Genomic DNA, 15,088 nt, shown 5'->3' with positions numbered 1-15,088 from the left:
TCATCCAGATGTCCTCAGATGTCCTCAGGTGTCCTCAGGTGTGTCCCAGCTGTCCCAGGTGTGTCCCCAGGTGTGTCCCAGGCATGTCCCAGGTATCCCTCTGTGTGTCCCAGGTGTTTCCCAGGTGCCCCCAAGTGTGTCCCAGCTGTCCCCAGGTGTATTCCAGCTGTCCCAGGTGTGTCCCAGGTATCCCTAGGTGTGTCCCAGGTGTGTCCCAGGTGTATTCCAGCTGTTCCCAGCTGTCTCAGATGTGTCCCAGGTGTCCCCAGGTGTGTCCCAGGTGCCCCCCAGCCCACCTGGAGCAGGAGGTGGTACCTGAGCACCCTCTGCGTGGGCACCAGCAGCAGATGCCCCCCCGATGCCCCTCAAATACACCCCCACCCCCCAGGGATGTCCTGATATCCCAACAGCCCCAAGACCCCTTAATACCCCCAGTGCTCTCCCAGTGCCCTTAAATACCCCCAGTGCCCCTTAAACACCCCAAATTCCCCCTCAGGACCCCACAGTACCCCTTAAACACCCCAAATTCCCCTTCAATACCTCCCAGTACCTCCCAACAACCCCCTGAAAACCCCCAGTGCCACCCAGTGCCCCCCCAAGCCCCCCCAATCCCTCCTCACTCGCTGAGGTCGGGGAGGCCGCTGTGAATGTCCTCGTCCCCAACGCACTCCTCGGACGGGAAGGGCTGGGGGGACACGAGCCAGACCCTCAGGGACCCCCAGGGACATCTGGGACCCTCAGGGACCCCTGGGAGCCCCCAGGAGCTGGATATCTGGGACCCTCGGAGACACCTGGGACACTCAGGGACTCCTGGGACACTTGGGACCCCCAGGGACAACTGGAGACCCTCGGGATCATGGGGATATGGGAACAGTGGACACGGGGACATGGGACACAGGGACACAGGGGGACACCGGGGATGGGGGGACAGGGGACGTGGGGATGTGAGGACAGTGGGGACAGGGGATTGTGGGCACACGCGTGGGGACACAGCTGGGGCTCGTGGGGACACGGGAACCTCGCCAGTGTCCCTGCGTGCCACCCCCAGTGACCATGTCCCCATTGTCCCCATTGTCCCCATTGTCCCTGTGTCCCCCCCGTGTCCCCCCCGTGTCCCCCCCGTGTCCCAGCTTCTCGTACCTCATCGGGAAGGACACATGGCTGGAGCGCTGGCCCTCGGAGGGGCAGTGCCAGGACCCCGAGCTCCAGCCCCTCTGCCAGGACTTCGTCCAGTTCTCCGAGGCCATGACCCTGTTCGGGTGCCCCACCTGAGCGCCCGCCCCCCGCCCAGGGGTGCCCCCCGGACCACCCCCTGCCCCCTCCTCCCTCTTTTTTTGGTTAAAAAAGTCCTTTCTGAGAGCCCGGCTCGGGATTTCCCCGGAGGGGGGGGAGGGGGACACGTGGGGGGGGGGGTTGTGGGGACATTCTAGGGGACACAGGAGGGGACACCGGTGGGGTGGGGTCATCGTCGGGGTTGGGGGGACTTTGTAGGGGACAAGGGGGTTGGGGGGGGGCTCCATAAGGGATGATGGGGTCATGGGGACACCCCAGGGGATGTGGGGACACTGTGGAGGTCGTGGGGACACCATAGAGGACAAGGGAACACCATAGGGGACATGGGGACACCAGGGAGGACAAGGGGACACCAGGGAGGACAAGGGAACACCATAGGGGACATGGGGACACCATAGAGGACAAGGGGACACCACAGGGGACATGGGGACACCACAGGGGACATGGGGACACCCCAGGGGACATGGGACACCATAGTGGTCATGGGGACACCATAGGGGGCATGGGGACACTGTAGAGGTCATGGGGACACCCCAGGGGTCAAGGGGACTTTTTAGGGGACAGAGGGGTAGTGGGGGGCTCCATAAGGGATGATGGGGACATGGGGACAACACAGAGGTCATGGGGACACCACAGAGGACAGGGGGACACCATAGAGGACATGGGACACCATAGTGGTCATGGGGACACTGTAGAGGTCATGGGGACACCGCAGGGGACAAGGGGACTTTTTAGGGGACAGAGGGGTAGTGGGGGGCTCCATAAGGGATGATGGGGACACGGGGACACCACAGGGGACATGGGGACACCATAGAGGTCATGGGGACACCATAGGGGACAGGAGGACACCATAGGGGACATGGGGACACCAGGGAGGACAAGGGGACACCATAGGGGGCATGGGGACACCCCAGGGGACATGGGACACCATAGAGGTCATGGGGACACCACAGGGGACATGGGGACACCCCAGGGGACATGGGACACCATAGTGGTCATAGGGACACCATAGGGGACAAGGGGACACCATAGGGGACATAGGGACACCATAGAGGTCATGGGGGCACCATAGAGGACAAGGGAACACCATAGGGGACATGGGGACACCAGGGAGGACAAGGGGACACCATAGAGGACAAGGGCACACCATAGGGGACATGGGGACACCATAGAGGTCATGGGGACACCCCAGGGGATATGGGAACACCATAGAGGTCATGGGGACACCACAGAGATCATGGGGACACCATAGGGGACATGGGGACACCAGGGGGGACATGGGGACACCAGGGAGGACAAGGGGACATCCTAGAGGACATCGGGACTTTGTAGGGGACAGAGGGGTAGTGGGGGGCTCCATAAGGGATGATGGGGTCATGGGGACACCCCAGGGGATGTGGGGACACTGTGGAGGTCGTGGGGACACCATAGAGGACAAGGGAACACCATAGGGGACATGGGGACACCAGGGAGGACAAGGGGACACCATAGAGGACAAGGGCACACCCCACAAGGGGACATGGGGACACCCCAGGGGACATGGGAACACCATAGAGGTCATGGGGATACCACAGAGGTCATGGGGACACCATAGGGGACATGGGGACACCACAGAGGACATGGGGACACCATAGAGGACAAGGGCACACCATAGGGGACATGGGGACACCAGGGAGGACAAGGGAACACCATAGAGGACAAGGGGACACCATAGGGGACATGGGGACACCAGGGAGGACAAGGGGACACCATAGAGGACAAGGGCACACCATAGGGGACATGGGGACATCCCAGGGGACATGGGAACACCATAGAGGTCATGGGGACACCATAGGGAACATGGGAACACCAGGGAGGACAAGGGGACATCCTAGAGGACATCGGGACTTTGTAGGGGACAGAGGGGTAGTGGGGGGCTCCATAAGGGATGATGGGGTCATGGGGACACCATAGAGGTCATGGGGACACCGTAGGGGACATAGGGACACCACAGAGGACAGGGGGACACCATAGAGAACATGGGACACCATAGTGGTCATGGGGACACCATAGGGGACAAGGGGACACCATAGGGGACATGGGGACACCATAGAGGTCATGGGGACACCCCAGGGGACAAGGGGACTTTTTAGGGGACAGAGGGGTAATGGGGGGCTCCATAAGGGATGATGGGGACACGGGGACACCACAGGGGACATGGGGGCATCATAGAGGTCATGGGGACACCCCAGGGGACAAGGGGACTTTTTAGGGGACAGAGGGGTAATGGGGGGCTCCATAAGGGATGATGGGGACACGGGGACACCACAGGGGACATGGGGGCATCATAGAGGTCATGGGGGCACCATAGAGGTCATGGGGACACCATAGGGGACAAGGGGACTTTTTAGGGGACAGAGGGGTAGTGGGGGCCTCCATAGGGGCTGATGGGGCCATGGGGACATCATGGGGGACAAGGGGACTTTGTAGGGGACGAGGGGGCAGTGGGGGCTCTGTAGGGGTTGATGGGGGTGGATGGGGCTGCACATCCCGGGGGCACAACCTGTGGGGCACAGTCAGCTCATCCCGGGGGCACAACCTGTGGGGCACAGTCAGCACACCCCTGGGGGCACAACCTGTGGGGCACAGTCAGCTCATCCCAGGGGCACAACCTGTGGGGCACAGTCTGCACATCCCGGGGGCACAACCTGTGGGGCACAGTCAGAACATCCCAAGGGCACAACCTGTGGGGCACAGTCAGCACACCCCTGGGGGCACAACCTGTGGGACACAGTCAGAACATCCCAAGGGCACAACCTGTGGGACACAGTCAGAACATCCCAAGGGCACAACCTGTGGGGCACAGTCAGAACATCCCAAGGGCACAACCTGTGGGACACAGTCAGAACATCCCAGGGCACAACCTGTGGGGCACAGTCAGCACACCCATGGGGGCACAACCTGTGGGGCACAGTCAGCACATCCCTGGGGCACAACCTGTGGGGCACAGTCAGAACATCCCAGGGCACAACCTGTGGGGCACAGTCAGCACATCCCGAGGGCACAACCTGTGGGGCACAGTCAGCACATCCCGAGGGCACAACCTGTGGGGCACAGTCAGCTCATCCCGAGGGTACAACCTGTGGGGCACAGTCAGCACATCCCGAGGGCACAGCCCGGGGTGCTCGGGGCTGCTCGGATCTGGTGCAGGGGCAGGATGGGGCTGCGCATCCTCCTCCCGCCGCACAAACCACCTGCGGTGCACAGTCGGTGCTTCCTGGGTGCTGCACAACCCTCAGTGCACAGTCCTCAGTGCACAGCCCTCAGTGCACAGCCCTTAGTGCACAACCCTCAGTGCACAGCCCTCGGTGCTGCACAACCCTCGGTGCACAACCCTCAGTGTACAACCCTCAGTGCTGCACAGCCCCTCGTGCTTGCGGTGTCACACAACCCTCAGTGCACAACCCTTGGTGCACAGCCCTCGGTGCTGTACAACCCTCGGTGCACAGCCCTCAGTGCTGCACAACCCCCAGTGCTGCACAACCCTCAGTGCGCAACCCTCAGTGCACAGCCCTCGGTGCTGCACAGCCCCTCGTGCTTGCGGTGTCACACAGCCCTCAGTGCACAACCCTCGGTGCTGCACAACCCTCGGTGCACAGCCCTCAGTGCACAACCCTCGGCGTCACACAGCCCTTGGTGCTGCACAACCCTCAGTGCACAACCCTCGGTGCTGCACAGCCCCTCGTGCTTGCGGTGTCACACAGCCCTCAGTGCACAACCTCAGTGCAGAACCCTCAGTGCACAACCCTCGGTGCACAGCCCTCGGTGCACAACCCCCAGTGCTGCACAACCCTCGGTGCACAACCCTCAGTGCACAGCCCTCGGTGCTGCACAGCCCCTCGTGTTTGCGGTGTCACACAGCCCTCGGTGCTGCACAGCCCCTCGTGTTTGCGGTGTCACACAGCCCTCGGTGCTGCACAGCCCCTCGTGTTTGCGGTGTCACACAGCCCTCGGTGCTGCACAGCCCCTCGTGTTTGCGGTGTCACACAGCCCTCGGGGCTGCACAGCCCCTCGTGTTTGCGGTGTCACACAGCCCTCGGGGCTCCGTCCTGGGGGTCCCTGCGATGGGAGGAGGGGGAGAGGCGGGGGGAGAGCGGGGAGACCCGCGATGGCCACGCCCTCTTCGCGTAGCCACGCCTATTCAGCGGGTAGCCCCGCCCCTTCGCTCTGGCCCCTCCCCCGACCTTTCCCGTGGCCCCGCCCCTTCCCAGCCCGCCCCTACCCTTTGTGTAGCCACGCCCCCTCCCTCCCCATTTCGCCGTAGCTCCGCCCCCCGGCCCTGGCCCCGCCCCATTCCATGCAAGACAGCTCCATTACCCCGTGGCCCCGCCCCCCGTTGACCCCGCCCCATTCCCCTCACTGCCCCGCCCCATTCTCGCCTCGTTCCCGCGGTGGCCCCGCCCCGTTCCCGCCGTGCCCCGCGGCCCAAGATGGCGGCCGCGCTGAGGGTCCCGCTGCTGACGCTGCTCGTGGCGGGGGCGGCGCTGGGAGGGGGCGGCGGGACCTGCCGGGGAGGCCCCGGCACCGGCCCCGGGAGCAGGGTGAGCACGGGGGGGGGTTCTGGGACCGGGGGGGCTGCCAGGGGAGGGGCCAGTGCGGGTCTCCCCCAGCCCAGGGACCCCCAGGCCGGACAGTGCCCCCTCTCCCCCCCCAGTCTCCCCCTGGACCACCCGGGACCCCCCCTCAGTCACCCCTGCGGCCCCCCCCGGCACCGCCAGGACCCCCCAAGTCACCTCCTGGACCTCCCCAGTAACCCCCGGGACGCCCCCGGTCACCCCCGGGACTCCCCCTCCATCATCCTCAAGACCCTCCGAGACCCCCCAGTCACCCCTCAGGACCCCCCAGTATCCCCGGAACTCCTCCTTGTCATCCCAGTACCACCAGTCCCCCCTGGGACCCTCCAGTCCCTCTCGGAACTCCTCCCGGTCATCCCCAGGACCCCCCAGTCACCCCCGAGACCCCCCCAGTCCCCCCTGGAACTCCTCCCTGTCATCCCCAGGACCCCCCAGTCACCCCTGAGACCCCCTCCAGTCACCCCCAGAACTCCTGGTCATCCCAGTACCCCCCCAGTCACCACTGAGACCCTCCAGTCACCCCCAGAACTCCTCCCGGTCATCCCAGTACCCCCAGTCACCTCTGAGACCCCCCCCAGTCCCCCCTGGAACTCTTCCTGGTCATCCCAGTACCCCTCTAGTCACCCCTGGGACCCCCCAGTCACCCCCGGAACTCCTCCCAGTCATCCCCAGGGCCCCCCAGTCACCCCCGAGACCCCCCCAGTCACCCCCAGAACTCCTCCCGGTCATCCCTGGAACCCCCCCAGTCACCCCTGGGACCCCCCATTCCCTCCCAGAACTCCTCCTTGTCATCCCAGGACCCCCCAGTCACCCCTGGGACCCCCCAGTCCCCCTGGAACTCCTCCTTGTCATCCTCAGGGCCCCCCAGTCACCCCTGGGACCCCCCAGTCCCTCCCAGAACTCCTCCCAGTCGTCCCAGGACCCCCCAGTCACCCCTCGGGACCCCCCAGTCCCCCACTGCAACTCCTCCTGGTCATCCCAGTACCCCCAGTCACCCCTGAGACCCCCCCCCAGTCCCCCCTGGAACTCCTCCCGGTCATCCCAGGGACCCCCCCAGTCACCCCTTGGGACCCCCCAGTATCCCCTGGAACTCCTCTCAGTCATCCCCGGGAGCCCCCAGTCACCTCTGAGACCCCCCAGTCACCCCCAGAACTCCTCCCTGTCGTCCCAGGGACCCCCTCCAATCACCCCTGGGACCCTCCAGTCACCCCCAGAACTCCTCCTTGTCATCCCAGTACCTGCCAGTCACCCCTGAGACCCCCCCAGTATCCCCTGGAACTCCTCTCAGTCATCCCCGGGACCCCCCCCCAGTCCCCCCTGGAACTCCTCCCGGTCATCCCAGGGACCCCCCAGTCACCCCTGAGACCCCCCCCACTTCCCCTCTGGAACTCCTCCCTGTCATCCCCAGGGCCCCCCAGTCACCCCTGGGACCCCCCCAGTCCCCCCCTGCAACTCCTCCTGGTCATCCCAGTACCCCCAGTCACCTCTGGAACTCCTTCCGGTCATCCCAGGGAACCCCCCCCCAGTCACCCCTGAGACCCCCCAGTCCCTCCCAGAACTCCTCCTTGTCATCCCAGGGACCCCCCAGTCACCCCTGAGACCCCCCAGTCCCCCCCTGCAACTCCTCCTGGTCATCCCAGTACCCCCAGTCACCCCTGGAACCCCTCCCTGTCATCCCCAGGGCCCCCCAGTCCCTCCCAGAACTCCTCCCGGTCGTCCCAGGGACCCCCAGTCACCCCTTGGGACCCTCCAGTCCCCCCAGAACTCCTCCTTGTCATCCCAGGGACCCCCCAGTCACCCCTGAGACCCCCCAGTCCCTCCCAGAACTCCTCCTGGTCATCCCAGGACCCCCCAGTCACACCTGAGACCCCCCAGTCACCCCCAGAACTCCTGGTCATCCCAGGACCCCCCAGTCACCCCTCGGGACCCCCCAGTCCCCCCCAGAACTCCTCCTGGTCATCCCAGAACCCCCAGTCACCCCTGAGACCCCCCCAGTCACCCCCAGAACTCCTCCTGGTCATCCCAGTACCCCCAGTCACCCCTGAGACCCCCCCAGTCACCCCCAGAACTCCTCCTTGTCATCCCAGGGACCCCCCAGTCCCCCCTGGGACCCCCCAGTAAACCCTGGAGACTCCCTCAGTCACCCCCAGGGCCCCCCCAGTCACCCTCAGGGCCCCCCTGGGCTCCCCCAGTCCCCTCTGGACCCCCCCCAATCATCCTCAAGACCCTCTGAGACCCCCCAGTCATCCCTCGGGACCCCCCCAGTCACCCCCAGAACTCCTCCTTGTCATCCCAGTACCCCCTCAGTCACCCCTGGGACCCCCCAGTAAACCCTGGAGACCCCCTCAGTCACCGCCAGGGCCCCCCCTGTCCCTCCTGGGACCCCCCCAATCATCCCCAAGACCCTCTGAGACCCCCCAGTCACCCCTTGGGACCCCCGGGGGGGGGGGGGGAGGTGACTCGTTTGTTCTCATCAATATTCATGAGGGGGCGGGGCAGTCAGTGCAGTGATCTCATTATTATTAATGAGGATCCGTCCTTATCAATTGTTGATAGTCTTTTTAGTTGTTAATAATATTATTAATTATTATTAATATTAATCGTTTATACATTATTATTGATGAGGGGTGGTTTAAACTAATGTCAGATTGTTAATATTCATTTGGGAGCTGGGGCTCTGCAGTGGTGCCTCATTAATATTAATGAGGGATTATTATTATTATTATTATTATTATTATTATTATTATTATTATTATTATAGCAATATTAATGAATGCTTTACTGCCTTAATAGCCATAAGGGGGGGTTGGAGCAGTAACTCATTAATATTAATGAGAGATTATTGCTGTTAATAATTATTACTTTGATTATTATATAAATATTAATGAATACTTCTTGTCCTTCATAGGCAAAAGGGGTTGGAGCAATGACTCATTAATATTAATGAGGCGTTATTACTGTTATTAATTATTGCATTGATTAGTACATTAATATTAATGAATGCTTTAGGTCCTTAATAGGCAGAAGGGATTGGAGCAATGACTCATTAATATTAATGAGAGGCGGTCCTACCTGCCATGCTGTCATTAATATTCATGAGGACTGAGTACTGTTCTGTTGTGCTCATTAATATTAATGAGATGCACACCCTACAGGTGTATTAATTAGTGCCAACTCATTAATATTCACAACTGGGTCATCACAGATGGGGCAGAATCTGTTGCATCTCATTAATATTCAAAAGCCTGTTTATTAGGTGATGATAATCACTATCTCATTAATATTGATGAGGGAGGGTCGGTGTCGCTGCCCTGGGTCTACGTTAATATTCATGGGTGTGGTCACCGGCTCATTAATATTAATGAGGGGACGATGTCCCCATCCCGGTGTCACCCCCTTGTGTCCCCTCCTTGTGTCCCCCCAGCCTGGTGACAGCGAGAGCTGCCGGGTGAGCCTGAGCCTGGAGCACTCCTTCGAGCTGGGTGAGGGGACACTGGGGACATTGGGGCCACTGGGGACATGGGAGGGACACTGAGCACTCCTTTGAGCTGGGTGAGGGGACAGGGGGACACTGGGGACACTGGGGACATTGGGGACATTGGGTACATGGGAGGGACATTGGGGACATGGAGGGACACTGGAGCACTCCTTCGAGCTGGGTGAGGGGACATTGGGGACACTGGAGACACTGGGGACATGGGAGGGACACTGGGGACGTGGAGGGACACTGGGGACACTGGGGACATGGGGGGACATTGGGGACATGGGAGGGACATTGGGGACATGGGAGGGACATTGGGGACATGGAGGGACACTGGGGACATGGAGGGACACTGGGGACATGGGGGGACATTGGGGACATGGGAGGGACACTGGGGACATGGGGGGACACTGGAGCACTCCTTCGAACTGGGTGAGGGGACACTGGGGACATCGGGGGACACTGGGGACATTGGGGACACTGGGGACATTGGGGACATGGAGGGACACTGAGCACTCCTTCGAGCTGGGTGAGGGGACAGGGGGACACTGGGGACATTGGGGGGACACTGGAGCACTCCTTTGAGCTGGGTGAGGGGACAGGGGACACTGGGGATACTGGGGACATGGGGGGACACTGAGCACTCCTTTCAGCTGGGTGAGGGGACAGGGGACACTGGGGACACTGAGGACATGAGAGGGACACTGGGGACATTGGGGACATGGGGGGACACTGGAGCACTCCTTCAAGCTGGGTGAGGGGACATTGGGGACACTGGGGACATTGGGGACATGGGAGGGACACTGTGCACTCCTTCGAGCTGGGTGAGGGGACAGGGGGACACTGGGGACATTGGGGACATGGGGAGACACTGGGGACACTGGGGGGGACACTGAGCACTCCAAGCTGGGTGAGGGGACAGGGGGACATTGGGGACATGGGAGGGACACTGTGCACTCCTTCGAGCTGGGTGAGGGGACAGGGGGACATTGGGGACATTGGGGACATGGGGGGACACTGGGGACACTGGGGGGGACACTGAGCACTCCTTTGAGCTGGGTGAGGGGACATTGGGGACACTGGGGACATGGGGGACATGGGGGGGACACTGAGCACTCCTTCAGGCTGGGTGAGGGGACACTGGGGATGGGGGGGGCGACACTGGGGACATGGGGGTGGCACTGAGGGCACTGGTCTGGGGGTGGCAGTGGGATGGGGTGACAGGGGTGTCCCCAGTGCCATGTCCCCACAGATGACACCCCACGGTTCCGGTGCAGGGGGACACTGGGTGACACTGGGACAGGGGTGGCAGTGGGGCCGTGGTGACAGGGGTGTCCCCAATGCCGTGTCCCCACAGATGACGCCCCGCGGTTCCGGCACAGGGGGACCCTGGGTGACACTGGGACAGAAGTGGCAGTGTGACTGTGGTGACAGGGGTGTCCCCAATGCCGTGTCCCCACAGATGATGCCCCGGCAGGGGGTCCCTGGGTGACACTGGGACAGGGGTGGCAGTGGGGCCGTGGTGACAGGGCTGTCCCCAATGCCGTGTCCCCACAGATGACACCCCGCGGTTCCGGCGCAGGGGGACCCTGTCACTGAGCCCCGGCCCCGAGCCCGCGCTGGCCCTGGCACAGAAACCCCTCGGGGACGAGGACAGAGCCCGGCTCAGGGTGAGGGGGATGGGGGGGCACTGGGGTGACACTGGGGTGACACCGGGTGACACTGGGGGTGGCACTGTGTGTGATGCCAGGGGTGACGCTGTGTGTGTGACACTGTGTGTGATGCCAGGGGTGACACTGGGGGTGACACTGTGTGTGATGCTGGGGGTGACACTGTGTGTGTGACACTGTGTGTGACGCTGTGTGTGATGCTGGGGGTGACACTGGGGGTGACACTGTGTGTGACACCGGGGCTGACACTGTGTGTGACACTGGGGGTGGCACTGGGGGTGACACTGTGTCATATGTGTGATGCTGGGTGCCACTGGGGGTGACACTGGGGGTGAAACTGTGTGTGATGCTGGGTGACACTGGGGGTGACAGTGAGGGTGGCACTGTATGTGACACCAAGGGTGGCACTGGGGGTGGCACTGGGGGTGACACTGAGGGTGACACTGTGTGTGACACTGTGTGGCACTGTGTGTGACACTGTGTGTGACACTGTGTGGCACTGTGTGTGACACTGGGGGTGACACCGGGTGTGGCACTGGGTGTGACACTGTGTGTGACACTGTGTGTGACACTGGGGGTGACACTGGGGGTGACACCGGGTGTGGCACTGGGTGTGACACCAGATGTGGCACTGGGTGTGACACTGGGGATGACACTGGGGGTGACACCGGGTGTGACACTGGGTGTGACACTGGGTGTGACACTGGGGATGACACTGGGGGTGACACCGGGTGTGGCACTGGGTGTGACACTGGGTGTGACACTGGGTGTGGCACTGGGGGTGACACTGTGTGTGTGACACTGTGTGTGACATCGGGGGTGACACTGTGTGTGACACTGTGTGACAGTGAGGGTGACACCAGGTGTGACACTGTGGGTGACACTGTCCCTGTCCCCAGGAGGTGACGACCCGGGATGGGCTGTACCACGTGCGGGTTTGGGGTGTCCCTGTGGGTGACACTGTGTGTGACACTGTGACACTGTGTGTGTCCCTGTGGGTGACTCTGTGACACTGTATGTGACACTGTGACACTGTGTGTGTCCCTGTGGGTGACACTGTGGGTGACATTGTGACACTATGCCTGTCCCCAGGAGGTGGCAGCCCGGGACGGGCTGTACCATGTGCGGGTTTGGGGTGTCCCTGTGCCTGACACTGTGACACTGTGACACTGTCCCTGTCCCCAGGAGGTGGCAGCCCGGGACGGGCTGTACTGTGTGTGGGTTTGGGGTGACACTGTGACACTGTCCCTGTCCCCAGGAGGTGGCAGCCCGGGATGGGCTGTACCGTGTGCGAGTGCCCCGCAGGCCCCCGGCCCCCGGCGAGGAGGAGGGGCCTGGCTTCGTCACGTCCTTCGTGCGGGCGGTGAGTGGGGGGGACACCCGGGACCCCCCCCGGGCCCCCTGAGTCCCCTCAGTGCCCCCTGTCACCCCGTGTCCCCCCCTGTGTCCCCTCAGTGCCCCCTGTCACCCCGTGTCCGCCCTGTGTCCCCTCAGTGCCCCCTGTCACCCCGTGTCCCCCCCTGTGTCCCCTCAGTGCCCCCTGTCACCCCGTGTCCGCCCTGTGTCCCCTCAGTGCCCCCTGTCACCCCCATATCCCCCCCTGTGTCCCCTCAGTGCCCCCTGTCACCCTGTGTCCCCCCCGTCCCTCTGTGTCCCCCCATCATCCCATGCCCCCCCCATGTCCCTGTGGCCTTTGTGCCCATCATCCCATGTCCCCTCATGTCCCCCCATGTCCCTCGTGTCACCGTGTCCCTGTCCCCAGTATCCCCTGTGTCCCCTGTCCCGGTGTCCCCCATGTCCCTGTGTCTCCTGTCCCCGTGTCCCCCGTGTCACCGTGTCCCCTGTCCCCAGTGTGCCCTGTGTCACCATGTCACTGTGTCCCTGTGTCCCTGTCCCCCATGTCACCGTGTCCCTGTGTCCCCTGTCCCCCATGTCACCATGTCCCTGTCCTCAGTGTGCCCTGTGTCCCCTGTCCCCATGTCCCTGTGTCCCCTGTCCCCATGTCCCCCATGTCACCGTGTCCCCTGTCCCGGTGTCCCCTGTGTCCCCGTGTCACCGTGTCCCTGTCCCCATTGTGCCCTGTGTCCCCATGTCCCCTGTGTCACCATGTCCCTGTGTGCCCTGTGTCACCATGTCCCTGTCCCCAGTGTGCCCTGTGTCACCATGTCCCTGTCCCCAGTGTGCCCTGTGTCACCATGTCACCGTGTCCCTGTCCCCACTGTCCCCATGTCCCCCATGTCACCATGTCCCTGTCCCCAGTGTCCCCATGTCCCCCGTGTCACTGTGTCCCTGTCCTCAGTGTGCCCTGTGTCCCCTGTCCCCATGTCCCTGTGTCCCCTGTCCCCATGTCCCCCATGTCACCGTGTCCCCTGTCCCGGTGTCCCCTGTGTCCCCTGTCCCTGTGTCCCCTGTCCCTGTGTCCCCGTGTCACCGTGTCCCTGTCCCCATTGTGCCCTGTGTCCCCATGTCCCCTGTGTCACTGTGTCCCCATGTCACCATGTCCCTGTCCCCAGTGTACCCTGTGTCACCATGTCCCTGTCCCCAATGTGCCCTGTGTCCCCATGTACCTGTCCCCAGTGTGCCCTGTGTCCCTGTGTCACCGTGTCCCTGTCCCCAGTGTACCCTGTGTCACCATGTCCCTGTCCCCAATGTGCCCTGTGTCCCCATGTACCTGTCCCCAGTGTGCCCTGTGTCCCTGTGTCACCGTGTCCCTGTCCCCACTGTGCCCTGTGTCCCCCGTGTCACCGTGTCCCTGTCCCCAGTGTGCCCTGTGTCCCGTGTCCCCCATGTCACCATGTCCCTGTCCCCAGTGTACCCTGTGTCACCGTGTCCCTGTCCCCAGTGTGCCCTGTGTTCCCATGTCCCTCATGTCACCGTGTCCCTGTCCCCAGTGTGCCCTGTGTCCCCATGTCTCCATGTCACCATGTCCCTGTCCCCAGTGTGCCCATGTCCCCCGTGTCACTGTGTCCCTGTCCCCAGTGTCCCCAGTGTCACCATGTCACCGTGTCCCTGTCCCCAGTGTCCCCATGTCCCCCGTGTCACCGTGTCCCTGTCCCCAGTGTCCCCAGTGTCACCATGTCACCGTGTCCCTGTCCCCAGTGTCTCCATGTCACTGTGTCCCTGTCCCCAGTGTCCCCAGTGTCTCCATGTCACCGTGTCCCTGTCCCCAGTGTCCCCATGTCCCCCGTGTCACCGTGTCCCTGTCCCCAGTGTCACCATGTCACTGTGTCCCTGTCCCCAGTGTGCCCTGCTGGAGTCGCGCCTGTCGGACCAGCTGACCCTGCACGTGGACGTGGCCGGGAACGTGGTGGCCCTGGGGGTGGTGGCACTGCCGGGGACCTGCCGGGGGACAGAGGTGGAGGACGCGGAGCTGGAGCTCTTCAACACCTCGGTGGCCCTGAGACAGCCCCTGCCCGCGGCCACGTGGGTGACACGGGGACGGGGGGGGACATGGGGACAGGGGGACATGGGGGGGACACGGGGACAGGGGGACAGGGGGACATGGGGGGACACAGGGATGGGGGGGACACGGGGGGACATGGGGGGACACAGGGACAGGGGGACATGGGGGGACACAGGGACGGGGGGACAGGGGGACGGGGGGGGACACAGGGGGACATGGGGGGACACGGGGACGTGGGGGGACATGGGGGGGACACAGGGACACGGGGACATAGGGGGATATGGGGGGACATGGGGACATGAGAGGACATGAGGGGACACAGGGTGACACAGGGACATGGAGCTCTTCAACACCTCGGTGGCCCTGAGACAACCCCTGCCTGTGGCCACGGGGGTGACACGGGGACAGGGGGGGACATGGGGGGACACGGGGGGGGCACGGGAACATGGGGGGACACAGGGACAGGAGGACATGGGGGGACACAGGGACAGGGGGACACGGGGGGACATGGGGGGGACACAGGGACAGGGGGACAGGGGGGGACACAGGGACCTGGAGCTCTTCAACACCTTGGTGACCCTGAGACAGCCCCTGCCTGTGACCACGTGGGTGACACGGGGACAGTGGA

At 63.2% G+C, this 15,088-nt stretch overlaps 1 protein-coding gene across 1 annotated transcript; it reads left to right on the top strand.

The window, feature by feature from the left end:
- Positions 1-5,748: 5,748 nt before the first annotated feature.
- Positions 5,749-14,537, top strand: EMC10 (ER membrane protein complex subunit 10; the record flags this gene model as incomplete). Its single annotated transcript, XM_032677226.1, has 5 exons — positions 5,749-5,873; positions 9,331-9,388; positions 10,945-11,057; positions 12,316-12,420; positions 14,299-14,537. Coding segments are annotated over exons 1-5 (626 nt in total), but the record flags the coding sequence as incomplete, so codon positions are not given.
- Between the last annotated feature and the right edge of the window lie 551 nt (positions 14,538-15,088).

This window comes from Chiroxiphia lanceolata, assembly GCF_009829145.1.
Source record: "Chiroxiphia lanceolata isolate bChiLan1 chromosome W unlocalized genomic scaffold, bChiLan1.pri scaffold_60_arrow_ctg1, whole genome shotgun sequence".
Taxonomy (NCBI): domain Eukaryota; kingdom Metazoa; phylum Chordata; class Aves; order Passeriformes; family Pipridae; genus Chiroxiphia; species Chiroxiphia lanceolata.
Note: the sequence above shows the minus strand (reverse complement) of the source record. Positions and strands in the feature narration are given on the sequence as shown.